General features: G+C 34.8%; 6 protein-coding genes across 11 annotated transcripts; 2 read left to right on the top strand and 4 right to left on the bottom strand.

Annotated features, from left to right (window-relative positions):
* Positions 1-1,486: 1,486 nt before the first annotated feature.
* LOC106307177 (fatty acyl-CoA reductase 6, chloroplastic-like) lies at positions 1,487-6,695 on the bottom strand. Its single transcript, XM_013744053.1, has 10 exons — positions 6,478-6,695; positions 5,448-5,552; positions 3,542-4,014; positions 3,352-3,455; positions 3,065-3,264; positions 2,883-2,983; positions 2,635-2,806; positions 2,391-2,552; positions 1,831-2,295; positions 1,487-1,750 (listed from the first exon to the last, which is right to left on the bottom strand). Exons 3-10 carry the CDS (start codon positions 3,876-3,878, stop codon positions 1,591-1,593), a joined length of 1,701 nt encoding a protein of 566 aa, XP_013599507.1. The 5' UTR covers positions 3,879-4,014; positions 5,448-5,552; positions 6,478-6,695; the 3' UTR covers positions 1,487-1,590.
* Positions 6,062-6,964, bottom strand: LOC106307176 (sigma factor binding protein 1, chloroplastic-like). The gene has a single exon (XM_013744052.1). The coding sequence runs from the start codon at positions 6,857-6,859 to the stop codon at positions 6,410-6,412; it is 450 nt and encodes a 149-aa protein (XP_013599506.1). The 5' UTR covers positions 6,860-6,964; the 3' UTR covers positions 6,062-6,409.
* A 9,699-nt stretch (positions 6,965-16,663) lies between these two features.
* LOC106307404 (arginine/serine-rich coiled-coil protein 2) lies at positions 16,664-19,133 on the top strand. Of its 5 annotated transcripts, none has more exons than XM_013744352.1 (7): positions 16,664-16,828; positions 16,970-17,109; positions 17,347-17,901; positions 17,970-18,113; positions 18,342-18,433; positions 18,518-18,586; positions 18,727-19,133. In XM_013744352.1, exons 2-7 carry the CDS (start codon positions 16,983-16,985, stop codon positions 19,006-19,008), a joined length of 1,269 nt encoding a protein of 422 aa, XP_013599806.1. In that variant the 5' UTR covers positions 16,664-16,828; positions 16,970-16,982; the 3' UTR covers positions 19,009-19,133. The 5 variants fall into 5 exon arrangements, with proteins under 5 accessions (XP_013599806.1, XP_013599809.1, XP_013599807.1 ...); XM_013744355.1 differs by having other exon boundaries at positions 18,758-19,133; XM_013744353.1 differs by having other exon boundaries at positions 17,973-18,113.
* Positions 19,134-19,493: 360 nt separating this feature from the next.
* On the top strand, positions 19,494-22,122 carry LOC106307806 (rhomboid-like protein 20). The gene is made up of 8 exons (XM_013744870.1): positions 19,494-19,738; positions 19,855-19,955; positions 20,335-20,475; positions 20,610-20,676; positions 21,043-21,194; positions 21,286-21,387; positions 21,521-21,646; positions 21,729-22,122. Exons 1-8 carry the CDS (start codon positions 19,714-19,716, stop codon positions 21,894-21,896), a joined length of 882 nt encoding a protein of 293 aa, XP_013600324.1. The 5' UTR covers positions 19,494-19,713; the 3' UTR covers positions 21,897-22,122.
* A 47-nt stretch (positions 22,123-22,169) lies between these two features.
* On the bottom strand, positions 22,170-23,814 carry LOC106307805. Of its 2 annotated transcripts, XM_013744868.1 has the most exons (6): positions 23,474-23,799; positions 23,304-23,396; positions 22,996-23,226; positions 22,818-22,920; positions 22,516-22,745; positions 22,170-22,431 (listed from the first exon to the last, which is right to left on the bottom strand). In XM_013744868.1, exons 1-6 carry the CDS (start codon positions 23,797-23,799, stop codon positions 22,203-22,205), a joined length of 1,212 nt encoding a protein of 403 aa, XP_013600322.1. In that variant the 3' UTR covers positions 22,170-22,202. The 2 variants fall into 2 exon arrangements, with proteins under 2 accessions (XP_013600322.1, XP_013600323.1); XM_013744869.1 differs by lacking the exon at positions 23,304-23,396 and having other exon boundaries at positions 22,996-23,112; positions 23,474-23,814.
* A 440-nt stretch (positions 23,815-24,254) lies between these two features.
* LOC106307322 (calmodulin) lies at positions 24,255-25,515 on the bottom strand. Its single transcript, XM_013744245.1, has 2 exons — positions 25,228-25,515; positions 24,255-24,850 (listed from the first exon to the last, which is right to left on the bottom strand). The coding sequence occupies exons 1-2, from the start codon at positions 25,301-25,303 to the stop codon at positions 24,477-24,479; spliced, it is 450 nt and encodes a 149-aa protein (XP_013599699.1). The 5' UTR covers positions 25,304-25,515; the 3' UTR covers positions 24,255-24,476.
* Positions 25,516-27,293: the final 1,778 nt, after the last annotated feature.

Here is a 27,293-nt window from a genome sequence, read left to right on the forward strand (position 1 = left end):
TATAAATTATATTTTTATATTATGCATTATAAAAATAGAAGTGCTATATGAATTAAATATGATAAAATTATATTAAACAGGTAAATTAACAAATTTTATTTTTTAAAATTGTTTCACTTAAGTAAATTATCACTCATCCTTAAAATGGTTAAAGTTCGTAAACTATATAATAGTTTTATATAAAAATAAATTTATCAACATAGGTTAAACTTTTATATCTACAACTATATATTATTTTTTTTATTTATTTTGAAACTCTCAACAATATATTGTTTAAAATGTTTATATAAAAATATATAATAGTATATAAAAACCTTTAGTTCATATACTATTTAAAAATATGTTATTAGAAACTATGAAATTTTAGTAATTAATTTAAAATATTAATGAAAAATCAAATTTTAATTATATTTTTTAGAACAATTATAACTAAATCCGTTGAAAAAAAATTAGAAAATATTACCAAAAAACCAAATATTATTTTTAAAATAATGTATTAATGTAGTAACAAAAACATATTCAAAATTCATAAAATCTTCTAAACTCAAAAATAGTAGTGTAATTTTTTTAAGTTTTCTTACAAAATATAAAATTTTGAAAATAAATATTCAAACTCAAAATAATAATTGTTTTAAATTTTACAGAAGATAAAATCATAGATAATAAAAAATAACTTTTTGAAATACACCACGAAAAAAGAAACTATATATGTTGTAAAAATTAAAGCAACCTAATATTTTGAAATCTTAATTAAAAATAAAAAGAAAAATTAATATCATGACATCCAAAAAAAATATCCTATATCAATAAAATTTACTAAAATAATATGATAGATGCTACTATGTATAAAATTTACTAAAATGGTATTGCTATATTATTTAAACAAAACAGTTTTTTACTTATAAATCCCATAAAATACTAAAATAATACATGTTAAAGTTTTTTTTTTTTAAACACAAGATGTAAATATAAATTATCATAAACATATTTATTTTTATAATATAATAAATAGATTTTTAAAATGTATTATAGCAAAATGTATAAATCAAAGAAATAAACATATTTCAAAAGATGTTATGTATTTGATTATTGCATATTGTTATTTTATTGTAGCTAACTCGAAAACATATTAGTAAGTAATAAAAAATTAATAACAAAGTAAAATGTACTCCCTCTGTTTTTAATTGTAGGTAGTTTTAACAAAAAAAAAATTTGTTTCACAATATAAATAGTTTACATATTTCAATGCACCTTGTCATTTATTAGATATTGTGTGACCATTGAAATAATGTTAGATTTTTTATAATTGGTTGAATTTATTGATTAAATGATATTTTTTTAAATGATATTTTTCTTAATATTAGTGTTTTTAAGTAAAACTACTTATATTTTAAAACAAGAAGGAGTGTTAAAAAAATCGCTATATATTAATAATGCCAAATAAAAAATATAAATAATAATATTACAGAGGTACACAATATATAATACTAAAATAGAAATAATATATTTAAAATATTTATAATAATATTAAATACATTTATAAAATAAAAAATATCCACACGGACTGTGCGGATTAAAATCTAGTTCTTTTTAACTGAATCTTCCGCGAAAGAGTTCTCTTTTGAGACCTGGAAGATGAACGTTGACAATGTAGTGCTCCCAGTCAATGTCTCTGCCATTGAACCCAAACATTCTTCTCTCTTCCATTGACAATTCCTGTATCAGACCCCTTGTATTGGTGTCATCAAACCTTGTATTGATTAAGAGTCAGTAATCAAAGTATATAGTTTTTTGCTTACTAAAAGGACGAGTCCAAGTGATGTTACTTACCGAGCTTGAAAGAAGGTGTAGGGCTGATATGTTCTTGCTAAGGACACGAGATATTTTAGTTTCCTCTTCCCCTTCATGCTCAGCATGGTAGGTGACTCACCTCTTCCGCTGCTCATCTCTCCTTCTTGTTTTGCTATTCTAATGGATACAGAGGAAGTGAAATCCTCTAAGGAATTGTAGAATTTCACACGCTCTAACTCCATCACTGTTTTTATTAATGGAGAGTCACACAGATGTTGATGAGAGAAGTCCATTGACTCGCCAAGTCGCAGGGGGTTGGCATGAGAAGAAGAAGTAACATTGTAAGCTTTCGTCTCTGAGACACCACAACCATGCTTTGCCATGGCTGCTATTGTCGCGTTAGCAACCATATCAACAGGTATAATGTCACAAGAAGATTTATAATCTCCCCACATGTCAGCAATATGGTCTTTTCCATATGCCAATATTAATGGAGCACTCATCCTGTTGTTTTATTTAAAAAAAAAAACAAATAAAAATGTCAACTGAAAAAAGAAGTTAATCATGTCCTTTTGTCTTTGAGAAAGAAAATCTTTAACCTTATTCCTTGGAGCCAGCCAGGAAAAGGCTCCTTGTAGGAGCTTTCTATAATACTAGGCCTTATAATCACTACAGGCAGATCTCCTCTTTGGTTTTGAATTACAGACTCACCCATGGCTTTTGTGAATGTGTAAGTGTTTTCCCAGCCATAATATTGAGCTCTGGTCAGTCACAAGATTAAATAAAAAAATTAAGATATTAGTACATAAGCATGTGAAAGTTATTTTTATCATTGATCATCACCTTTCCATGCCAAGTTCTTTCAGTTTCTTGATTTCTTCTCTGCCATAGAACTTTCTTACAGCTTCTGAAGCTAGTTTCATCTCGGTTTCAATGTTTAAGTGAGAAGTTATGTTTTCTCCAATGCAGAGAGGAGTCTCTAGTATTTTTCCTTCTTTATTACCAGTCACATAAGCTATAAAAAAAAAAAAGTCAGCTTGTGAGACTTCCCGTTAAAGAAACATTCTTGACCAAACATAGACTCTTCTTACCAGTTGAAATATGGAGAAAAAGTTTCAGTTTCTTGCATCCCTTTCCGAAGCTTAAGAGTCTACCAGGTCCAAGAGCATTGACGTTTAAAGCAGAGTCGTATCTGTTTTGGTTTGTTTGGATTAAAAGAAAAATTAAGAAACCAAAACTTGGTTGGCAAGTAAACGAAACAGGGAAAGAAAACCTATAGTCAAATGTTGTACGACCAGCACAACTTATGATGACATCAATCTCATCACTAATATTGTATGCCATTTGAGATTTTATGCCAAGATTGTCTTCTCCAATATCTCCAACTACTGGAATCAACTTGCTTTTCATCAAAGCTTCGTAAGAGCTCCCGTGCGTTTGCTTTATAAGTCTGAAAAGATCCGAGCTTATGATCTGCATATATTAGAAAGGATATGAAACTGGAGAAACAGACGGAAAAAGTGGATAAAGAGCTCACGGATACGAGACTATAAATAGAACCTCATCATATAGTCTCTTGTTAGCAGATTCTTGATGTTCAGTTTTCATTAGAATAAATATATTACCAATCTCAGGACTTTCTCTCACCAATTTCAAAATCAACACTGAAAGTCTGAAACATACGATGTTTCCAAATCGTAATATCAGTTTACTTGTGGAAGACGAAACTCTGTTTTTAGGGTTTTATTACCTTTAGCGAGAAACCCTGTTGCACCTGTAATCAAATAGCTCTTCCCTTGTAAGAAACGAAAAATGCCAACTCCGTGACTGTCACTCTTTGTATATGTCTCAACCTCAGACATCATAATAGGTGTCCAAGGTTTAAACGACGGCTCGCGATGACAGCAAGAAGTTTGGATTCTTGGAGTCGTTTGTGACAATGGACGAGCCAAGAAGTGGTCTGGTTTGCCGGAGAAGAAACTGACGGCATTGATAGTGGCTAAGAGATTAGAAATAGCCATTTTTAGTAAAGAAACTACTGATATGGAGGGCTTTGTATGTGAGAAAATACGATATAAATAGCGCATCTCCTTGTGACATCACTTTTATTAAGAACTACTACGCCTCGCCATCTCCTTCGACACCTCATCATAACCTTCGACACCTTGACGATTCTCTAGTTTATTTATCCTTGAAACGTTCGCTATACTACACATATAGAATCTGGTGGCGAAAGGGAAAGATTATAAGCAAGGAAGTTATGTCAAGTGAGTTCCAGAAATGAAGCAAAGGTTTGTGGTTTAATTAGGCACACTATACTGCAAGTTTGTACTGATCTTATTCGTTTATAATTGAGTGGTCATATCTTTTTTTTTTTTGAAACACACTTTGGTCATATCTTATATAATTATATATAAGTTTGAAGTGTGTATGTAATGGGTGTGCGTGTTAATTGTAACATGCCTTGTTGGATAAGATAGTGTCGCTTTTGTGTTCAGTTTTTGGAAGTTACATTACTCTCGGTTATGTTAGGTAAGATATCTATATAAGTTTGAGTGTTGTCTTAATGTAAGTAACACAGATAAATTTGAGATTCTATCTTTGTTGTTCTCTCGTCCAAGTGTATTTATCCAGGGAAGTCAAGCAAGAAAGCTATTCTGATTACAGCCAAATTTCTTCTGCTCAAAGGAACCCTATAAGTATGCTTTGTACAAGAAGCAATGGCCTCGAAAATGGTATAAAAATTCTAACGTACGTACATCACATTTTGAAGAAAGAAAAACATATAATGCAGGTCATGACATCATGACCTTGGAATGTAACACCCAGCATATTCACTTCTTTTTTTGTTTCAGATGGATTCTTGGTGATCAAGAGCATTCCAAAAGACACTCTATAACTTCAAATATGAAGTTTTTTGCTCTCCAAAAAGAAACTTCAAAACTTTAAAACTTTAAATTTGAAGTTTTTAGTGAAACTTCAAATATAGAGTGTTACTGCTCAAAATTTCAAATTTGAAGTTTCATCTTTTTATTTACATTTTGGTCCTTACAATTGCACATTATATCTATGATTCTTAAGTATTTTCTCATTTTTCATTTTAATCTTTAATTTTTTTTTATATCTCATTAATCTTCAAATTTATTTTAATAAATTTAAGTTTTACAGATAAAATTAAATATTTTTTTAAAACAAGATGTATATTATTTCAAAAGTAAAATTAGACAACAAGAATATTACAAAACAAACTTAATAAAAAACTTTTTAAAAAGGTACATGAAAACATAATTATTATAGAAATTTAATATTACAACAACACTAATAATCTGGTAAATTTTCTCTGGAAGCTTCAAAACCTTTAAAATATTGTCTAAACAAATTTTGTGTAACCGAAGATGGTTGTTGTTGTTGTTCTTGGAGTCTTTTTCGTACGATTCTTTCTTTTTCAGAATAAATGCACTCACAAGTATTAATATCACGATAGAAGCTAAATTTTAGCAATATTTTATTTTCTTTTAAAGCTAACCATTTTGCTTCATTTTGCATTCGTAATTCAATCATCTCATGACTTTTTTCCTTACTTGTTGCACTCTCTTTTAAAAGATCAAGGATTTGTTCGTTTGATGATATCAAAGTATCAGCGGCCATATTATTACCTTCGGTTGCCTTCCTTTTGAATTTTGCTTTCTTCAATCCAATAGGACGTGAACGTGATATTATTACCTTCCGTGTTTTCCATTTTCAACATTTTAGCTCATAATCTACAAATTAAAAATAAAAAGAGTCATTTCTTACTTCGAAATGCATTAGTTGATCACATATGAGAACATTACATAAATAATTTTATGGAATAGTATGGTATTTTGCTTGTAGTTTAATATTTAATTATGTATTTCTATTTCTTATTTTATATTTTAATGTAAGCTTTTATTAATTAATATTGCTGTAATATTTTTATATATGTGTTAGTTATTTATAAGAGTTTTAAGAATTTATACTAGTTGTGACAAATATAAGGACAATAGTGTAAAATACAAATAATTTTGAAGTTTTATTTTCTGGAGAAAAACACTTTAAAACTTTAAATATAAAATATAAGGGTTAAGAAACTTCAAATGTCCTTTTCGAGATGTTCTAAAATGTTGATAAATCTAGAAATTCATTAAGATTAGCTGGTACAATACTGATGAGCGAACACAAGCACTTGTAAAAAAATTATTGAAAGTTGTTTCATGTACAATGAATGTGAAAGTGTGATATAGTACTGGACTGATTTGTGAATGTTTAGAAGACATAGATTAATGGAAGGTTGTGTTCTTAATTTTTTATCATGGATCACAGTAGATTCATAACTAAATTAAAAAAAATACATGATTACTTCGTAGTCGTACATACCAAAGTTTAGATGAAAAGGCACTGAACAAAAAAATATATCAAAAGATCTATTTAATTTTTCTACAAGTGACTTAACTTAACTTAACTCTTATAATTTGCTTCACAAACCTTACTAATTAGCATACCCATGTATCAGTTTTTTTTTTTTTGCTGAATCATGTATGGATTTCATAATTTTTATATATGTACTTTGATGATCAAACCCTAAAAACTCTGAAGATCGTCACATAGAATCGATTCTTCCAAAGTCATTCACATTGTAAAACCCATTAGAAAAAAATCCAGAAAAACCTGCCGACATCTGAGGCAAAAACATCTCTTCACCATCCAACGGCTCAAAGTACTCACACACCCGATCATCGAACGGCTCCGGGTCAAGAACACGTGGCGCAAGATTCTCCGGCGGCGGCGGGGAAGGGCTGAGGTCGGAGACGGTGGAGGGGGAGAACACGGGCTCCGGTTGATCGACGGCGTCTTGGCCAGTGAGCTCTTGTACGAGCTCTCTAAACTTGGAAGCACATGTTTTGACTTTCATGGGGTTTGATATGTAACGCACTTTGATGGCTTTGTTGGCTGAAGCCGTCTTCTTCTTTTGCTTTGATGGTTGTCTCGAAACCGGAAATGGTTTTCCCTGGTCTAAGCTTGTGGCGGCGAGAAACGTCGATGAGTCCATGGTGTGTTTCCGGTGAGAGAATCTAGATGAGTTTGTGTCTTTTTTCTGTTTGTTTGGACAAACAGGTGAGTTTATGTCTTTTGTTTATCCTTTCAGTTAATCTCTAGCTTCATATATATAATATAATTTTATTTTTTCGTTTTTTTTATTTTTTTTTATTTTGCTTTTTGGAAGGAGCGTGGAAGTTAATGGGAAGGAGAAACGAAGCAAGAGAGGTTGTGGACAAAAGGAAACAAAGGAAATGGATGACGGCGCGTGTATCTTACATGGCTTCAGATAGGTGGAGCTCGAAGTATCTACAGTTGGATAGTGAAGCGTGTATCCAAGCGCTTAAATAGTCGCGTGGTGAGTGACAAACGATGAAGGGAAGTTGAGTGGTGACCAAGGCGATCAGGAGGCGGCTCATGGAGCTATCGTTGAAGCTCCTCCACGTGAATACCACTTTCACAAGAAAAATTACGTCTTTTATGACATCACCGTATATCATTCGAGATGACGTCACGCAACCAGTCATTATATAGTGGAAAATTTTTGATAATTTTTTTTGGGGGGGAAAAAGCACCTCATCCGTGATTCGAGAAACTTTTTTTCATTTTGTACAGGTTCGTTTGCCCTTCAATAGTCAAACAGATTCGGGAAGAGGAGACACCATTATTTCTAAGTTTTTTGACAGGTGGTTGTTTGATACATTGCATTGATCTTTTTTCACGTAATGGTTTCTTTTGTTGTACTTGGAACCCACCCCACCTATTAGGCTATTACTGTGTTTTAAATGTTTTAGTGTAAAGGCTCTGCGCTTTTAACTGTAACACAGGCCACAGCTATGGGATAGTACTCTGGTTCTAACCATCGTATATGCTGGCAGATAGTTAAATGCAGATGATGCAGTGAAAGATTTGTTAACAAGTTAAGTGTGATACTTTGTAGCTTGAAACACATGTGTGCTTAAATTAAACAAATAACACTAAAATTATTACTTTGTTTGAATAGCACGTGAATCTACATTACACTTAATTAAGATTTTGCCACCTATCGCATTGTTTTTACAAACAAATATTAACTTAACCAAGTGGTTTTGGCCTAGTGATAAATAATTCATAACTATGAGTACCGTCATGAGTTCGATTTCTCTTGTCTACCCGGAGTGCCTTAAATAGTAAGAAAATACGGATTTTGCAGGTCTCGTGGTAATTAGTTTTTGGACATAGAAAATCTTTGGGATCACACCACAGTTATAAAAAAATAAAATAAAAATAAATATCCACCTTACAACATTTCCTGTTGAAAGTTTTTAAACCAAGATAAATTAAGTTATGTTATAAAAGTCAGACAGCGCCGAATATGTTGAAAATATAAAGGATGTGGGGTCCGCTGCACTATTTGCACAGTAAATTTCTTTTCTATATATACGATCGATTTCGATCATTTGTAAGATCATCATTCACTCTTCTCTTCTCTCTATAATAAACTCTTTCTATCAGTGTTATAAATTCTACGGGTATAAATTTTGCCCTTATTTAAATTCCCGCGATACAATAAAATTCTGGTTCCTTTTATAACACGTTATCAGCACGATCACTCTGCGATTCGGTAAAATTTATTTGTATCATTTATACCCTGTTATAATGGTCGGTATACCGCCTCTACTATTATTTATATCATGTTATAATGGCCGGAATACCGCCTATATTATTTACTAGCAATTTAATTTATTTATTGATCGGCCGAGCCGCCTTATATTCTGTTTATTATTTATTGGTCGGCCGAGCCGCCTTATATCCTGTTTATTATTTATTGGTCGGCCGAGCCGCCTTATATCCTGTTTATTATTTATTGGTCGGCCGAGCCGCCTTATATCCTGTTTATTATTTATTGGTCGGCCGAGCCGCCTTATATCCTGTTTATTATTTATTGGTCGGCCGAGCCGCCTTATATCCTGTTTATTATTTATTGGTCGGCCGAGCCGCCTTATATCCTGTTTATTATTTATTGGTCGGCCGAGCCGCCTTATATCCTGTTTATTATTTATTGGTCGGCCGAGCCGCCTTATATCCTGTTTATTATTTATTGGTCGGCCGAGCCGCCTTATATCCTGTTTATTATTTATTGGTCGGCCGAGCCGCCTTATATCCTGTTTATTATTTATTGGTCGGCCGAGCCGCCTTATATCCTGTTTATTATTTATTGGTCGGCCGAGCCGCCTTATATCCTGTTTATTATTTATTGGTCGGCCGAGCCGCCTTATATCCTGTTTATTATTTATTGGTCGGCCGAGCCGCCTTATATCCTGTTTATTATTTATTGGTCGGCCGAGCCGCCTTATATCCTGTTTATTATTTATTGGTCGGCCGAGCCGCCTTATATCCTGTTTATTATTTATTGGTCGGCCGAGCCGCCTTATATCCTGTTTATTATTTATTGGTCGGCCGAGCCGCCTTATATCCTGTTTATTATTTATTGGTCGGCCGAGCCGCCTTATATCCTGTTTATTATTTATTGGTCGGCCGAGCCGCCTTATATCCTGTTTATTATTTATTGGTCGGCCGAGCCGCCTTATATCCTGTTTATTATTTATTGGTCGGCCGAGCCGCCTTATATCCTGTTTATTATTTATTGGTCGGCCGAGCCGCCTTATATCCTGTTTATTATTTATTGGTCGGCCGAGCCGCCTTATATCCTGTTTATTATTTATTGGTCGGCCGAGCCGCCTTATATCCTGTTTATTATTTATTGGTCGGCCGAGCCGCCTTATATCCTGTTTATTATTTATTGGTCGGCCGAGCCGCCTTATATCCTGTTTATTATTTATTGGTCGGCCGAGCCGCCTTATATCCTGTTTATTATTTATTGGTCGGCCGAGCCGCCTTATATCCTGTTTATTATTTATTGGTCGGCCGAGCCGCCTTATATCCTGTTTATTATTTATTGGTCGGCCGAGCCGCCTTATATCCTGTTTATTATTTATTGGTCGGCCGAGCCGCCTTATATCCTGTTTATTATTTATTGGTCGGCCGAGCCGCCTTATATCCTGTTTATTATTTATTGGTCGGCCGAGCCGCCTTATATCCTGTTTATTATTTATTGGTCGGCCGAGCCGCCTTATATCCTGTTTATTATTTATTGGTCGGCCGAGCCGCCTTATATCCTGTTTATTATTTATTGGTCGGCCGAGCCGCCTTATATCCTGTTTATTATTTATTGGTCGGCCGAGCCGCCTTATATCCTGTTTATTATTTATTGGTCGGCCGAGCCGCCTTATATCCTGTTTATTATTTATTGGTCGGCCGAGCCGCCTTATATCCTGTTTATTATTTATTGGTCGGCCGAGCCGCCTTATATCCTGTTTATTATTTATTGGTCGGCCGAGCCGCCTTATATCCTGTTTATTATTTATTGGTCGGCCGAGCCGCCTTATATCCTGTTTATTATTTATTGGTCGGCCGAGCCGCCTTATATCCTGTTTATTATTTATTGGTCGGCCGAGCCGCCTTATATCCTGTTTATTATTTATTGGTCGGCCGAGCCGCCTTATATCCTGTTTATTATTTATTGGTCGGCCGAGCCGCCTTATATCCTGTTTATTATTTATTGGTCGGCCGAGCCGCCTTATATCCTGTTTATTATTTATTGGTCGGCCGAGCCGCCTTATATCCTGTTTATTATTTATTGGTCGGCCGAGCCGCCTTATATCCTGTTTATTATTTATTGGTCGGCCGAGCCGCCTTATATCCTGTTTATTATTTATTGGTCGGCCGAGCCGCCTTATATCCTGTTTATTATTTATTGGTCGGCCGAGCCGCCTTATATCCTGTTTATTATTTATTGGTCGGCCGAGCCGCCTTATATCCTGTTTATTATTTATTGGTCGGCCGAGCCGCCTTATATCCTGTTTATTATTTATTGGTCGGCCGAGCCGCCTTATATCCTGTTTATTATTTATTGGTCGGCCGAGCCGCCTTATATCCTGTTTATTATTTATTGGTCGGCCGAGCCGCCTTATATCCTGTTTATTATTTATTGGTCGGCCGAGCCGCCTTATATCCTGTTTATTATTTATTGGTCGGCCGAGCCGCCTTATATCCTGTTTATTATTTATTGGTCGGCCGAGCCGCCTTATATCCTGTTTATTATTTATTGGTCGGCCGAGCCGCCTTATATCCTGTTTATTATTTATTGGTCGGCCGAGCCGCCTTATATCCTGTTTATTATTTATTGGTCGGCCGAGCCGCCTTATATCCTGTTTATTATTTATTGGTCGGCCGAGCCGCCTTATATCCTGTTTATTATTTATTGGTCGGCCGAGCCGCCTTATATCCTGTTTATTATTTATTGGTCGGCCGAGCCGCCTTATATCCTGTTTATTATTTATTGGTCGGCCGAGCCGCCTTATATCCTGTTTATTATTTATTGGTCGGCCGAGCCGCCTTATATCCTGTTTATTATTTATTGGTCGGCCGAGCCGCCTTATATCCTGTTTATTATTTATTGGTCGGCCGAGCCGCCTTATATCCTGTTTATTATTTATTGGTCGGCCGAGCCGCCTTATATCCTGTTTATTATTTATTGGTCGGCCGAGCCGCCTTATATCCTGTTTATTATTTATTGGTCGGCCGAGCCGCCTTATATCCTGTTTATTATTTATTGGTCGGCCGAGCCGCCTTATATCCTGTTTATTATTTATTGGTCGGCCGAGCCGCCTTATATCCTGTTTATTATTTATTGGTCGGCCGAGCCGCCTTATATCCTGTTTATTATTTATTGGTCGGCCGAGCCGCCTTATATCCTGTTTATTATTTATTGGTCGGCCGAGCCGCCTTATATCCTGTTTATTATTTATTGGTCGGCCGAGCCGCCTTATATCCTGTTTATTATTTATTGGTCGGCCGAGCCGCCTTATATCCTGTTTATTATTTATTGGTCGGCCGAGCCGCCTTATATCCTGTTTATTATTTATTGGTCGGCCGAGCCGCCTTATATCCTGTTTATTATTTATTGGTCGGCCGAGCCGCCTTATATCCTGTTTATTATTTATTGGTCGGCCGAGCCGCCTTATATCCTGTTTCCCCGAAGTTCTTCTCATACACGCAAGAGCTTGAGAAGAATAAAGAGATTGAAGTAAGATATGTTCAATCATGCGACAATGCAGCTGACCTCTTCACAAAATCACTTCCGACTTCAGTATTCAGAAAACATGTCCATAACATTGGAATGCGTAATCAGAAGGATATATGACTGCTTAATCGAGGGGAAGCTTACGTAGTTGTACTCTTTTTACCTTGCTATGGTTTTTCCCATTGGGTTTTCCTAGAAAGGTTTTTAACGAGGCAATAAAGACGTTAAGCGAGAGTGGATAGTGACACCGGCCCCCGAGGAGGAGTGTTATGAAAGTCATATAGAGACAGCGCCGAATATGTTGAAAATATAAAGGATGTGGGGTCCGCTGCACTATTTGCACAGTAAATTTCTTTTCTATATATACGATCGATTTCGATCATTTGTAATATCATCATTCACTCTTCTCTTCTCTCTATAATAAACTCTTTCTATCAGTGTTATAAATTCTACGGGTATAAATTTTGCCCTTATTTAAATTCCCGCGATACAATAAAATTCTGGTTCCTTTTATAACAAGTTAATCAATATTCTCTTATTCTATTTTATTACTGTGACAGACTCTAAATTGATATTTTGTTCTATTGGAGATGCTTCATGAGTACTTGTTAATAACCGTGAGTTGTATATTTCGATAAAACGTAAAGCACATACTTCTTTGTCATATTAATCTTGCATTCCATGTCATAGCAAAAAAAAAAAAAAAGAATACATGTGTGTGTATTCTAATTATTTAGTTAACGCTTTTCAAAATGTAAATATATGTTTTCCAAGTATTAATTGCAAATTGCTATGTTAAAATGAAAGGTATGTTTGTGTGGTTCTGAATACAAATGTTTTGATAAGAATGAGTAAATATTAAAAAGTACAATTAGAAACAAAAATATCTGCTAATTTCATTAAAATGGATAAAAGTATTAAATATAATATATTGTTTCAAAATATAATATGATGTTTTGCTAAAAATCTTATAAATTAATAAATTCACTTTCTTCGAAAACATTTTAAAAAATATAATTAAAAATAATCTAATCAATTATCAAAAATAATATAAAATATAATTGGTTAAACAATTTTTAATATCTTACGTTTCGAAAACAATAATTTATATATTTTCAAATCATATATTATGAAATATAGGATTATTATGAAATATTTAAATAAAGAAAATTTTAATTTTATTTTTTTTCTAAAGATGAAAATATTAATTATGGTACGAGCGAATTAAGAAAAGAAAAAGATGTGTGAGGGGTCCAGGTGGGCAAGTGGGAAGAAAGCAAGTAGCAGCAGTGTGGTATCACTATCAATCTGTCCTAATTAGAAACAAAATATTTAATTAGTGTGGGTCCTTAATCTCCATACATGAGTGATTAATCTTTAATTAGCGTATAAATTACGGTGGAAATCTGTATGATAAGTGAAAAAAAATCGATTAAGTTTTCAAAAGTCAATATACATGACTTATGAACAAGAAAAGTTATCAAAAACTTGATTGAGCATCTTAAAAAAAGACATTCTATAACTTCAATATGAAGTTTTTTGCTCTAAAAAAAAAATTTCAAAACTTCAAGTGAAGTTTCGTATTTTTATTTGCATTTTGGTCCCTACAATCACACATGATCTTTATGATTCATAAATATTTTCTCGTTTATTATTTTAATCCTTAAAAAATTATATCTCATAAATATTTTAAATTTTGTTTACAGATTTTAAATTTTACACATAAAATTAAATAAAACTATAAAATAAGATTTAAAATATTTTAAGCTAGATTTAGACAACAATAATATACAAAAGAAATTTAACAAAAAGATTTTAAAAATTTTAATGAAGACATAACTATTACACAAATTTAAATATTATAACAACACTAATAATCATGTAAGTTTGATCCGGAACCTTCAAAATTTTCAAATATTATCCAAATTTTTTTGTGTAAGTGAAGATGGTTGTTGTTGTTGTTTTTGATGTTTTTTTCTTACAATTCTTTCTTGTTCATATCGAATATATTCACGAGTATTTATATTATTGAAAAGAAATTAGTCTTTTACCAATATTTTATGTTTCTTTCTTATTTTCTTGTTCTGATTTAATGTATTTAAAAGTATCAATATCATCTGATTTCAACAACTTTTAGCTCGTAATCTACAAAGTAAAAATGAGGAGATCCATTTTTACTTCGAAATGCACTAATAGATCATATATGCATTACAAAAATCATTTTGTGGAATATTATGGTATTTTGTTTGAAGTTTAATATTAATTAAGTTATTTATTTTTTTTATATATTTTAATAGAATATTTATTAATTAATATTTTTGTAATATGTTTATATATGTGCTAGTTATTTATAAAAGTTTTATGAATTCAAATTAGTTATGACAAATATAAAGACCATGTTATAAAATATAAATAGTTTTCAAGTTAAGTTTGAAATTTTGCTTCTGGAGAAGAACACCTTTAAATTTCAAATATAGAATTTTGGAAATATCAAAATAAAGTTTTTTTTGGAGATTATTTTAGTAGGTTTTTTTTTTTTGTCACGAACTTACTAGTAGCGGCTCCGAGAGGATACGATAACATCTTTTAGAGATCTTCAAAAGAAAGTCAAGTCACGTGTACGTAGACCCATCTTTCCAGTTCTCCTGATAAATTTTATTAATTACCTACTTATCTCTTTGTCGAATAAAGTTGTAAGAGTATCACGAATATATATTTGGACAAATCTCCAAAATAACATTTTTCTAAATTTATATCACAAAAATAGCACTCAAAAACTAAAATGACCAAAATAGCAAATTTCTAAGTTTATCTTTTGAAAATTTTAATTTTTTTTATTTTTCAAAATTTGAAATCTTATCCCCAAAACCTCATTTCTCAACTCTAAACCCTAAACCCTAAACCCTAAACTCTAAACCTTAAACCCTAAACCCTAAATCCTAAACCCCACCCTTTAACTCTAAACCATAAGTTTGTGATTTTTGATAAAACATTAAGTGCTATTTTTGTGATTTTTGACCTTGAGTGCTAGTTTGAGAACATAAACTTGATTTAGTGCTATTTTTGTTTTTTTCTCTATATATTTTCTTCCTCATATTTTATTTATTTTCTCCACAGTCATTTAATTAGTACTTAATTACATAATCCAGCTCCATATTGTTAATTCTTTCAAGGTATTTATAGTTCTCCAGAATATAAAGTAAGTATTTATATATTTTCATAACAAATAAGAAATTCGAATGTATTGGAGCTCAATCTTATAAGCATTTTCAATCTTAAGTTTGGCATACATAATTTTAGTTATAGCCTAATCTACAGAAGACTCAAAGTGATATTACCTTTTGTAGAATTGGTTGAAGTGTTGAACTAACATTAATTCATGCGTCCTTTCTCGAAAAGGCATTAATTCATGGGTCTTATAAAACTTGTAATAAAATATCTCTTAATATTATACGTGGTGAATTCTGAGAGGGCAGTGAGCACGTGTGTTGACTTCCAAGTAAACGTCCCAAAAGACTTTTGTGTTCCTTGTGGAAAAATGGTGTTATTAGTTCTTTTTCTTTCCCGCTAGGTGCAAGTTGGATTAATAAATCAAATTTACTAAATGATAATAGAAAAGTGTTCACATTCAACGTAGATTTTCTTAAGACAGTTGCAGAAACTGATGGAACAAAGTTGAATTTCTTAAAATCAACATCGTACTATATTAGCATTATTATTACAACCATGCAGACGCGATCGTTATGACGTAATTTAGAACAGCTGAAAACTTTCGGGTAAGGAGTATGGGAAAGGTTTTACAAATATATATCCCAGAAAATAACTAGTCTTCGACCATATAATATAAAAATACCTATTGTGTTATCTCACATCCCTCAATTTTATTTTACCAAAATAAAATCTATCCATTTTATACATGGTCCAAGAAAAAGAATTTCACAGTTGTCTGTTAGCTCATAGTTCTTTGGCAATGACATTGGATAAATACCATTGGCAGATAGATGGAAAAATGTTAGTTATATGACAATTCATTGTTGAAAGATTTATCATGTCGGTCCAATGCAAGCATGTCGAGTATTAAAAGGCCAATGGAAGAGATGATCAGAGTTTTACAGTAAACGTATCTAGAACTGATTATTACTCCATCCTTCCGTTACATAATAAATATCGCTGTATGAATTTTTAAAACAAGACTATGTTATGAAAAGCACCTCTAACCGCAATTTAACCAGTGCAAAAGCTAGTTTATCAGTTACCCCCGGCCCACACTTCAAATCGAAAAAAAATGGCCAAAGATTTCTTCTATTATTGCTATTGGTCCCTTGTGTAATAATCAAGTATCGGTATATGAAATTTTGAAAGGTTATAAACAATATAGTAAAATTTTATATAATTTTTCTTTTATAAATTTGGGGTTATATGGAAGTTACAAGACAATACATCACTAGCATACGCTTAGGACCTGCCCTGTAACCACGCCGGTTTGTCTTAAAGCTGAAAATGTGAAAAGACGATTTGATTTAGCTGATGAGCAAGAAAAAAATTAGTTATTTGATAACAAAACTTTCGTCTCCGGAAGTCAGCCCATATGCTTTAAAAAAGGAAAAGCCTTAGACTAATAACTGGGCTTTTCGTGGTCCATTAAGCCTCACCGCCTCATCGATAGAGAAATATCTTCTTCATCGAACCCTAACTTTTTCTCTTTGTTTTTTTTTTTTTTTCCCAGAGAAATGAATACATAGAGAATGGTGAATTGAAGATTTGTATCTATCAGCTCATCTTCTTCGTTTCGCGATTCGATCTCGTCATCTTGTGATTTTGCTGGAGAACTCCACGAGTGATAGAAATTTCGCGAAGGTGAGCGAACTTCCTTTCGAGTTTCGATTCTAGGGTTCATTCATACTCTTTCATATTGCCGCTATCATGCTCTCTTGATACGATTATGATTACATTTGCTTACGTTGATTTCTGGAATCTGATCAATTTTTTTTTTGTTAGTTGTCAAGCTTACATGGACACCGAACTGAACTCACCTCCGCATCAGGGCGGTGCCGTTTTTAAAAAGCCTTCCAACGACGAGTCTGGGAGAAAGTATCGCCGCCGAGCTTTAGCTGACGATGGCTCCTCTTCATCTGATGGTTTGTCCACTCACAGCCTCAAAAATGATTTTATGTTTGTGTATCTGATTGGTTATGGCATTTTATATGATGAGTTTTCTATGTTATTTATTTGATCATGTATTGTGCATCTTAGTGGAGGTTTCATGTGTTTAGAGCTAGGGATTCAACTTCTGTAGTCAGTAAAGAGCGTGGCTTTCGATTTCATTAGTCCTATCGATAGCTGAGTTTACAACTATGGATTCTTGTTCTGTATAGGAAGTCCTGAACGTGATCAGATCTCTAAGCAGTCTAGGGAAGATGTTAGGAAAGTTTCTGAGCCAGTTCATGCCAGGAGGGAAGATAGAGGGGAATCTGATGATCGCAGTCGTTATGGTAGAGGTGGTATTGATTCACATAGACATGATAGGCACTCTAGGGATGATCACTACCGATCTAAGCGCGATGAGTACGACAGACATCATGAGAGGGATGGAGCTAGATCGAGCCGGGACTCAAGAAGTGACCATAGAAGAGCAGAGAAAGAACATAACAGGTCAAAAAATGATTCAGACAGACATTCCCGTAGGAAACACGCAGACTCCAGGGCGGAGGATAAAGAGAAGGATTATGTGAAACGAGGTTCCCGCTGGACTTTTGGTGACCGCCAATCCCGTGATGAGAAGGAACATGAGGACCTTGATAACAAGGAGAAGGATGTCTATGCCAAATCCCCTAGAGACCGTCCTGATGGTGCAACTGAGAACCGAGATGCCCATTCCAAGAAACTGAAGGGGTTCGTTTCAGAAAAGTTTACCCATGGCAATACTAATGGTAAGACTTTTTCGTTTCTCTTTTTTTTCGAGTTCTGTGGTTTGTAGCTCTAAGTTATAGCAATGCAGCAGAAGAGAAACACACATCGAGGTTTAAGCCAGCCCTCTGTTCAGGGAATCAGGATTCGTCATTGCAATCTCATTCGAAAGGAGCTGAGGCTTCTGGTGATGTCGATGCTGCAAAAGTCGCAGCTATGCAGGCTGCTGAATTAGGTAAGCTCAGAAACTCCATTTTCTTCTTCTGTTGATCTAGTTCAGCTAATGATTCTCGCTGTTTCTGTATACATATATATGATCTTGCCATCTAAACATTTGAGTGGGCTCATGCTTTTATCTTGAAACATATTGTTCCTGTTGAAGATGGTTACACAAAAGTCTAGTCTAGCCGCGTCTGCTATTGCTTAGTTCTTGCCTAACTGTTTCCTTTGGTGGTGAATCCAGTGAATAAAAACCTTGTTGGAACGGGTTACCTGACCACAGACCAAAAGAAGAAGTTACTATGGGGAAAGAAGAAAAGCACGGCTACAGAAGAGGTATCCTATTGACTCATGAATATGTTAATCTACTTATATAGTGAGATAAACCCCCACTTTATGGTATTTTCTCCTTCGAACCAGCCTGCTCATCGTTGGGATAGTGCACTAGTTGGGGACCGAGAACGACAAGAAAAGTTCAACAAACTTATGGTAAGCCTCATCCTTCCTCCATTTGATTGTTTTCTACATCGCTAATGATCATCATCCAGAATTTTCTTAGCCTAGTCTCATATCATAAAAATTGCGTATAATTGATTTGTGTATATGGAGTAATACTAACACATTTTCAGAGTCTGAGGTTGCGTTGGTGCATCATTGTAGGGTGTGAAAGGGAGTGTAGTAAACCAAGAGCAGAACCCAAACGAAGTCCAAGTCGAGAAACAGAACGAGTTGCAGAAGGATCTAGAGAAACAGTACACAGCAGGATTAAGGAGGAGAGACGGACGTACGGTGGGGTTAGGTCTTTGAACCTGTTTGATAAATTATCCTCATACTCTCGCCTTTTTGTCTATCTAAAGACTCTTGTGGCATCTCCTTTTTGTAATCTACTACTACTCATGTCAAAGCCCTAATAACGGTGATGAACTCCATGTGTGTAAGAATAGCGTTTAGTAAACCATGTTTGAGAAAAAGGAAAAAAAAAAAAAAAAAAAAAAAAAAACCATGTTTGAGACCGCTCGAGCTTGAATTTGATTTTGATTCTGATTCCGACCTATGGAGAGTGTACGTAGTTTTCTTTGTTAGATGAAAGCTCTTTGGTTAATCTTTAGTTGAGATCAATATAGTTAATCTTTTGCCCTGGTACTGGTAATAACTTCTCTAATTATCTGTAAAATTATTTTTCCAACAAAAAAAAAAAATAGCTGTAGAAATTGTTGATATAATATTATTGAACTATGATTTTTAAAAAGTAGAAGTTATTTTGTTGGTTAAAGAAAAAAGAAGTTATTTTGTAATACAATTACTTTCTTCATCACAATTTTGTTTTAAATTATTGATTTATAGCACCGGGCCAAAGTCGCCCAACCCTATAGAAAAGCTTCTGTTCTGGACCATTCTATTCTCAGCTATACATCAAAATAAAAATAATTATGTAATTCGCCCAAAACGAAATAATGATATAATTCGAATTATTGAATTGAATTTCTGCAAACTCGCATCCTTCTCAGAAGAGATTAAAAGGTCGTTGTTGCCCCGATCTCGGAATCGAGATCGACTCCTGACGAATTTGCTTACCGATTGTTTCTCCGTCGCCTTCGCTTCTTCTCCCGGCGAAGATGAACGGCGGTCCCTCCGGTTTCCGTACGTATCGCAACCACCGTCCTCATTTCGCCTGATCAGTGTCTTCTCACACTCGCGATTTTTTTTTTTTTTGTGTTTCGATTTTCTGAGTAATTGAACTTTTGTGGAGTTTGCAGATAATGCTCCGGTAACGAAAGCCTTCGTCATCACGAGCGCTCTGTTCACCGTGCTCTTCGGGATCCAGGGCCGTTCCTCCAAGCTCGGTTTGTCTTACCAGGTACTCGCTTTGATGTATTGTGAATTCCTCACTCGTTTTTAGGTTTTGTTATGGATTTTACTTTAGAATGATCAAAAGTGGACTAGGTTTAGCCAATGTAGTTCGTAAGCATTCATCTGTTCAATCTTGGAATCGTGCCATCAGCATTTATGAGCGTCTACTTTGAATCTGATAAGCTGTATGGTGCTCAAGTGTTTGAGGAGTTTGATAGCTTGCAATCTGATCATCTGTTTGTGTATGCCAGTGACCTAGCATCTGAAAAGATGTGTGATTCTAGCTTTCAAGTTTATGATGCACAGCTGTATTTTCTAGTTTCTATGAGAATCCGATATCTTCGAAGTACAATGTGGCTTTACAAGCTTTTTTTTTTAATTTGCAGGATATCTTTGAGAAGTTTCGGATATGGAAGCTAATCATGTCGAGTTTTGCCTTCTCCTCCACACCAGAATCGATGTTCGGGTTGTATTTGCTATACTACTTTCGTGTTTTTGAGAGACAGATTGGCTCAAATAAGTACTCGGTAAGTGGAGACTTGTTGCTAGGCTCTCTTTTTATTTTTTTAGGTAGAATTATATCCTAATATGCCTTTCGAAGTTTCACTTGTGTTTTTTGTTGCTTGCCAAAGTTACAAATAAATTGTCGTTCCTGCTGCAGGTCTTTATCTTGTTCTCAGGGACTTTATCTCTTCTACTAGAGGTCACTTTGCTATCACTGCTTAAAGGTACCCTTCATTCTGTTTCAAGACAGCCTAAGTCTGCCTCTTTACTAGTTAGGATTTGCAACAACTCAGGGTACGATTAAGGATTGTGGTGCTCTGTATGAGAGCAGATGAATTATTTTAGATTAAGATACTGTGATGCTCATTATTGGTTTCAGTAATCAGTATTCAATCGTTTTATTTCTTCGCTCTATAACTATCATGAACATCTTTTACTGGATATTCACCTGTTCCATGATTTGGATTTATGCGTGTTTGACGGGTCGCTTCTGCTTTGGATTTAATACATTTTGCAAAACTTCACTTCACTAAATATGATGTACCTTGTATATATTTATTATGGTAACTATGTGTTGTTTCTTATCGCAGATACCACAGAAAATTTACTGACCTCTGGACCATACGGCCTGATATTTGCTTCGTTTATACCCTTCTACTTGGACATCCCAGTTTCAACAAGGTTTCGTGTATTTGGTGTCAACTTCTCCGATAAGTCATTCATATACCTTGCAGGACTCCAGGTAAATAACAACACTATAGGTTTCAGTGTATGATTCTTGTTGTGTCCTTAGTCTTAGATGATAATCTTCTCGTTTCTTATTTATTTTGTAGCTTCTACTATCTTCTTGGAAAAGATCCATCTTTCCTGGAGTTTGCGGCATAATTGCTGGTTCCTTGTATCGTTTGAACATCCTCGGCATCCGAAAGGCCAAGGTTATACCTTTATAATCTCTTCGTAGAAACAAACACTTCATTATTTATCTCTCTGTCTGTCTTAACCGTCAGCTTCGTTAAAATAGTTATCCAATGCCGCGAGTAACTTTTTCTGTGTGTGAATGCACCACAGTTCCCCGAGTTTGCTGCTTCGTTCTTTTCCCGGCTTTCTTTGCCGTCCTTTAGTAGCTCTTCTTCTCCAGCACCAAGCAGGAACATCGTTGGGACTATATCACCAAACACAGTTCGCCGAGCAGAGGCAAGGCTACTTTCTTTTCTCAGTAACATCTGTTTTGTTAGCCAACTCTTTAATGTTATCTCAAACTCCTCTTTGCTTACAGAGATCTCAGCCAGCACCGATGGCGTCAAGTGTGGAGCCATCTGAAGAAGCCATAGCTACATTGGTATCAATGGGTTTTGACAGAAACGCAGCAAGACAGGCGCTCGTGCACGCCAGAAATGATGTCAACGCCGCCACAAACATCCTTCTTGAAGCACAATCTCACTAATTCAAAAGGAGTCTTTCTCTGAATGGGAAGGGGAGTTCCTTTATTGCTCTTGGACCAACCTTGGAGCCAACATGTCTCACTGTATATGATCAGACTAAAGACCTTACCAACTTTCTCCCTTTCCATTTCTAGTTTAGGATGAGTTGCATAGGTTATGTAGCACAGATTTGCGGGTTAAGAAAAACAAAGAACTTTATCTATTTGAAACTTCGAAAACATTACAATCTTATTACATTTGTTCTCACAGAACACATTCTATACAATAACCACCTGGAAACAGCAGTGAGTGTTTGCGCAGAACACACTTTAGCTTGCTGCTTCTTTCCTTTCATCCATGGTGTACACTGGTATCTCCCAGTTCTTGTTCTTTTTGGGATCATCAGTCAAGGTGAGATCCGTTTCATACTCTCTAAACGTTTTGAAGTATGTTCTGGCTCCCATCATTACCAGTCTCTCCACCATGAACAACTGGTAATTATTCTTGATTATAGGATCAAGAATCTCGCTAAAATTTGACGAGTAAGCCAGTTTGTACCTGCAGTATAAGCATCCACAAGTGAGTGCTAGTGTTCCTTCTACCTATGTGAAATCAGAACATCTAAGAACCGAGTATCTTTACCTGACGGCGAGAGGAGAGAAGAATCCAGGAGTTCTCTCATTAGAACCGATATAAAGAGTCCTCCCTGGTGGAATCAGCTTCTCTATCCTGTGGAGGATAAACTCCGGTCGTGTAGCTCTGTCTAGATGAGGAAACTGAATCCTTTCAACTCCAAACCTGTCTTTCCTTGTTTTCAGTTTGTCTCCACGGCGAACATGGATGGCATCATAATCACCAAGTTCTGCTTTTATCTGTAACAACACAAGTTACCTATTCAACCTTAAAGGCTTCCACCCCAAGATAAGAGTAGTGAGCCACAATACCTTTTCTGCGGCGTCTCTCAAGTTTACAGCTGCCATGTTAGGGAGAAATGAATAAGGAAGCATGACGGCGCTACGATTGCCTCTATCTTTGCACTCAACGAACCTATATCAACAATCTTAACATGAGTTAAAAAGGGACTATAAAATAGCATCAAGCAGCTTAATCATTGATTACTACCATGCAAGAGGACTTGCGGTTCGGTTAATGATCAAAAGATTCGAGTAGTGACTCTGTGTTAGCCTATGGCGACTGACTCCATAAACATGCGCAATCCCTCTTTCTTCCAACTTCATACTTGTGGATAGAACAAAATGCCATGTTTTAGAGTCGTCCAATATCACAGGTATCTTCTCAGATATGAGATCAATATCATACAAGGAGTCCATTGCACAAGAGCTCCCTACCCAACTAAGAAACATCCAAATGTGACATTTCCATTTAAAGATACAAATACTAAAAAATGAAAATGCATTCAGAGAACTAACCCTTCCTCTGTAGTTTTGTTATCAGATCGATTCAGTATACCTTTCTTATTATGTATTGGATTAATGCACATTCCAGAAGGCATTACAAAGGTCCTATAAAGCAAAACCTCATTGAGTTCAACACATTAGAAACTCTTTGTCAGAAACCAGACAGGACTTACTAAAGTTACCTGTTGAGAAACAAGGCTTCTTCAAGTGCACACCTTAGGCTAGATTCTTGATGACCCAAGCCTGCACAAGTTTCACAATTTTTGCCAGGACAATCGATTCTGTTTCCCCAATACAGGTACTTCTCTGAAAGCGTGTGCTCTCTCTTTCCCCGAGGAGATCTCACGAAATAATCTATTAGAGTTTGTTGATACGGTAAACCCAGTTTTCCGGTAGAGATCACTGAGGAGAGGAGGAGGAGACATGCGAAGATAACAATGCATAACAGAACAAGACGCTGAGATCTAGAAGTGGGTTTTGTCCTCTGAGGTTTGCTCATCGTCGCCATGTTAAGTGTTCAAGAGTGAAGAAGAGATGGCTCAGATAATACTTTCGACATTAAAAGACCGCCCTCGAGCTCTCGACACGTAAAGTTTGCCGCACAACAACGCCTGAGCGAACCGGTTTATCATACCAAACCGAACTGAATTAAGAACAGTCGGTTTTCAGCAATAAACTTGGTTTCACTTGATGATCCATCTAATTAGTGGCAAGCTTCTGCATTCCATGTCCTTTCTCTTTCGTGTAATATCATGTCTGAACCATTACATACTTCCTAATATCCAAGTATCTTATGTCGAATTGGAGACATGCTCCTACGGGGACATTGTAGAATTACATTATATGTAGGGAAAGCTCTGGGGAAGCGCTTGTAGACATGCTCCTGCGTTCCATTACATTGGTGGTTCTCAAGCAATGTATGTATTCAACTTCTCATACGATGCTTTACTAGAATTAATAAGAAACCACGAAACTAGAAGAAGTTACACAAAAACTTACAAGAAAAAACAAAACAAAAGCAAGGGTTCAGACACAAAGCATAAAAGAGATAGCATTTGGTCTTAAACAACCGAAAAACAGAACCGAGTCCCATGAATAAAAATTTAAGAACATACATAAAGTAATATAAGAATTACATAAAAGAGTTTTAGTAAGAGAGAGAGGCAAACCAAAACCAAAACCACATCACTTGGCCATCATGACCTTGACAAACTCGTCATAGTTAATCTGACCATCACCATCAACATCAGCTTCCTTGATCATCTCATCAACCTCTTCATCCGTGAGCTTCTCGCCTAAGTTTGTCATCACATGACGGAGCTCAGCAGCCGAGATGAAACCGTTCTGGTCCTTGTCGAAAACCCGGAACGCTTCCTTGAGCTCTTCCTCGGAGTCGGTGTCCTTCATCTTACGAGCCATGAGGTTCAAGAACTCGGGGAAATCAATGGTGCCGTTACCGTCAGCGTCAACTTCATTGATCATGTCTTGGAGCTCAGCTTCGGTTGGGTTCTGTCCGAGAGAACGCATCACAGTTCCCAGCTCCTTGGTGGTAATGCAACCTGCAAGCCAACCAAATGATTTACTACCGAATTAAAATAAAAAAATTCAGTTTTTCTGAAAACGACGTCGTCTCTCTATAAAGTTAGATCCGAAGATTCTCTTTATTTTTTTATTTTTTTTTTTGATACAACAGGCCGCCGATCAAAACCAAATCAATCACTAAAGTTCATAGCAGATTCAAAATCCATCATCAAAACTTCAATTCACCAACACGATTGAATCCAGAAACAGAACGAGAATCAAAAGGAACAACCTAGAGATTCACGTATCGCAGATCCGTAACATCGACATCGATATAAGACCAATAACCAAATCAGCTGAAGCCAGATGATCGATCACATGTTTACCAAAATCCTATGCGTTCACGAGAACGTACCGTCACCATCTTTGTCGAATAAGCTGAAGGCTTCCTTGAACTCGGAGATCTGATCGTCGGTGAGCTGATCCGCCATTGCTGATTTTCTCTTCGTTAACTTTTAGATTCCTTTTTGTGTGTGTTTTAATCTCAGAATGGAGAATCGAGAGGAGGAGGAGGAAGAAGAAGAGAGTCGCAGCGAGAAAACGAGAGAGAACCCGTATTTATCGGATAACTTTAGCTATTAAACGACTTTTACTCCGACCCGGGTTGGGAGTCGGGTCTTATTTATTAACCCGTACCGGGCCTGAAATCACCATTACACTCTCGCTTTTTAGTACGTTAGTGCCATTGACAATGATTTTCTTCGACACAGAATCAAGCATGGCTGGAGTCATTTTATCATTTAAATTTGATTCGAGCCATTATTAGTTTTGTAACTATCCAAAAAACTTAGATATTTGTAAATTTTTGTTTTGTTAAGAAAAAAATAAATCACAAATACAAATAAATAAAATTTGGATATCTCATCCGTTCCGATATTATATATATTTCGATTAAATTTAGATCTTCGACATAGAATTAAACATGGCTGGCTAGTTATTTAATCAGTTAAATTTGATTTGAGTCATTAATCGTTTTTAACTATCCAAAAAATTAGATATCTGTAAATTTTTGTTTTGTTAAGAAAAAAATAAATCACAAATACAAAAAAAATTTAAAAATTGGATATTTCATCCGCTCGATAGTATATATATTTTGATTAAATTTAGAATTTAAATGCATAATTTATATCATCATTATTCTAACATATAATTTAATAAATTATTTTCACATTATTAAAATTACTAAAAAAAACAATTATGACGAATATAACCTTTTCTTAAGTTTTGTATTATTTTTAACTAAATTTCAAATTTACAAAGTAATTCATTACTTTTAATTTTTATTTTATACATCATGTAAAAATACTTTTAAGAATAATTTTCTTTTCGGTTTTTCAAAAAAATTTGTATTAAGCAAAATGGACAAAATATTCGTAAGTATTTTTAGATATCCATATTTTTTTGGATATCAGATTTCTCGGATATTTGTATCACTTCGAATTAAATCAAACTAAAAAATTAGATATCTTTAACATACTAAACAAATCATAAATACTAATAGTTATGCTAGTATTTGCTTCGTGCACACCCGTACATATAAGACTATGTACAATTGGTTGTATTATTCAGCACCCACCTTTTTACTTTTTTACAATTCACATCACCATATTACATTTTTTTATTCCATATAATCATTAACATTTATTTAATTTTTATGTTATACAATAATTTGTTTAAAATTCAACATTCTACCATTATACTAATAAAAATAAATATTTTCAATTTAAAAAATTTAATCATGAATTTAATTTAATAAAGTTGTGTTTATTTATATAAATAATAATTTATTAGTAAATAATATCAATATTATAATAAAAATATATGTATCCAAATTAAATAAATCAAGTCTTTATTTATAGATCATAATGAATTTTGATATAAAATTTTTTTTTAAAAAAATTCCTACAAAATAAGTCACTTGAAATAAATAGGGTGAATAAAAATCTAAGTTATTATAACAACCAATTAAAATTTAACAGTTATGTCATTTTTATTTGTTTGGTTCAAGTCTTCATTGTGAACCCTGTATATTTAACTAGTTGTATAGATTCAACTGAAATTAATCCACCTTTTTTTTACCTTATTTCAACACCATCACTGTAAACTCAATAGTTAGCTATCAACACTTAGCGGTGAAAACTGACCTGAGTAAAGCTTACGATTGATTGGAGTGGGGCTTCATCCAACAGGTTTTTCGCCGACTAGGCTTCCATGAGAAGTGGACGAACTGGGTCATGCAGTGTTTGACGACAGTCTCTTACTCCTACTTAGTAAATGATTCCGCCTATGGAAATGTGGTTCCGCAGCGAGGGATCCGACAAGGCGATCCTCTATCTCCATATTTGTTCATTCTTTGTGGAGAAGTTCTCTCGGGTCTTTGCAGGAGGGCTCAGGAAAGCGGTATCATGACAGGCATACGTC

This window comes from Brassica oleracea, chromosome C8, assembly GCF_000695525.1.
Source record: "Brassica oleracea var. oleracea cultivar TO1000 chromosome C8, BOL, whole genome shotgun sequence".
Taxonomy (NCBI): Eukaryota; Viridiplantae; Streptophyta; class Magnoliopsida; order Brassicales; family Brassicaceae; genus Brassica; species Brassica oleracea.

Bases quoted from the DNA above. Each gene is read 5' to 3' on its own strand.
- LOC106307177 (XM_013744053.1), bottom strand. From the start codon at position 3,878: ATGCGCTATTTATATCGTATTTTCTCACATACAAAGCCCTCCATATCA. The intron at 3,456-3,541 runs GTAATAAAACCC...TCAGACTTTCAG, and splicing joins AACAGGGTTTCTCGCTAAAG to TGTTGATTTTGAAATTGGTG. The intron at 2,296-2,390 runs GTTAAAGATTTT...ATAAAACAACAG, and splicing joins GGCTGGCTCCAAGGAATAAG to GATGAGTGCTCCATTAATAT.
- LOC106307176 (XM_013744052.1), bottom strand. From the start codon at position 6,859: ATGGACTCATCGACGTTTCTCGCCGCCACAAGCTTAGACCAGGGAAAA.
- LOC106307404 (XM_013744352.1), top strand. From the start codon at position 16,983: ATGGACACCGAACTGAACTCACCTCCGCATCAGGGCGGTGCCGTTTTT. The intron at 17,902-17,969 runs GTAAGACTTTTT...ATAGCAATGCAG, and splicing joins TACCCATGGCAATACTAATG to CAGAAGAGAAACACACATCG. The intron at 18,434-18,517 runs GTATCCTATTGA...CCTTCGAACCAG, and splicing joins AAAGCACGGCTACAGAAGAG to CCTGCTCATCGTTGGGATAG.
- LOC106307806 (XM_013744870.1), top strand. From the start codon at position 19,714: ATGAACGGCGGTCCCTCCGGTTTCC. The intron at 19,956-20,334 runs GTACTCGCTTTG...TTTAATTTGCAG, and splicing joins AGCTCGGTTTGTCTTACCAG to GATATCTTTGAGAAGTTTCG. The intron at 20,476-20,609 runs GTAAGTGGAGAC...TTCCTGCTGCAG, and splicing joins TTGGCTCAAATAAGTACTCG to GTCTTTATCTTGTTCTCAGG.
- LOC106307805 (XM_013744868.1), bottom strand. From the start codon at position 23,799: ATGGCGACGATGAGCAAACCTCAGAGGACAAAACCCACTTCTAGATCT. The intron at 22,746-22,817 runs GTATTGTGGCTC...GTGTTGTTACAG, and splicing joins TGAGAGACGCCGCAGAAAAG to ATAAAAGCAGAACTTGGTGA. The intron at 22,432-22,515 runs GTAAAGATACTC...CTTATACTGCAG, and splicing joins TTCTCTCCTCTCGCCGTCAG to GTACAAACTGGCTTACTCGT.
- LOC106307322 (XM_013744245.1), bottom strand. From the start codon at position 25,303: ATGGCGGATCAGCTCACCGACGATCAGATCTCCGAGTTCAAGGAAGCC. The intron at 24,851-25,227 runs GTACGTTCTCGT...GTTGGCTTGCAG, and splicing joins ATTCGACAAAGATGGTGACG to GTTGCATTACCACCAAGGAG.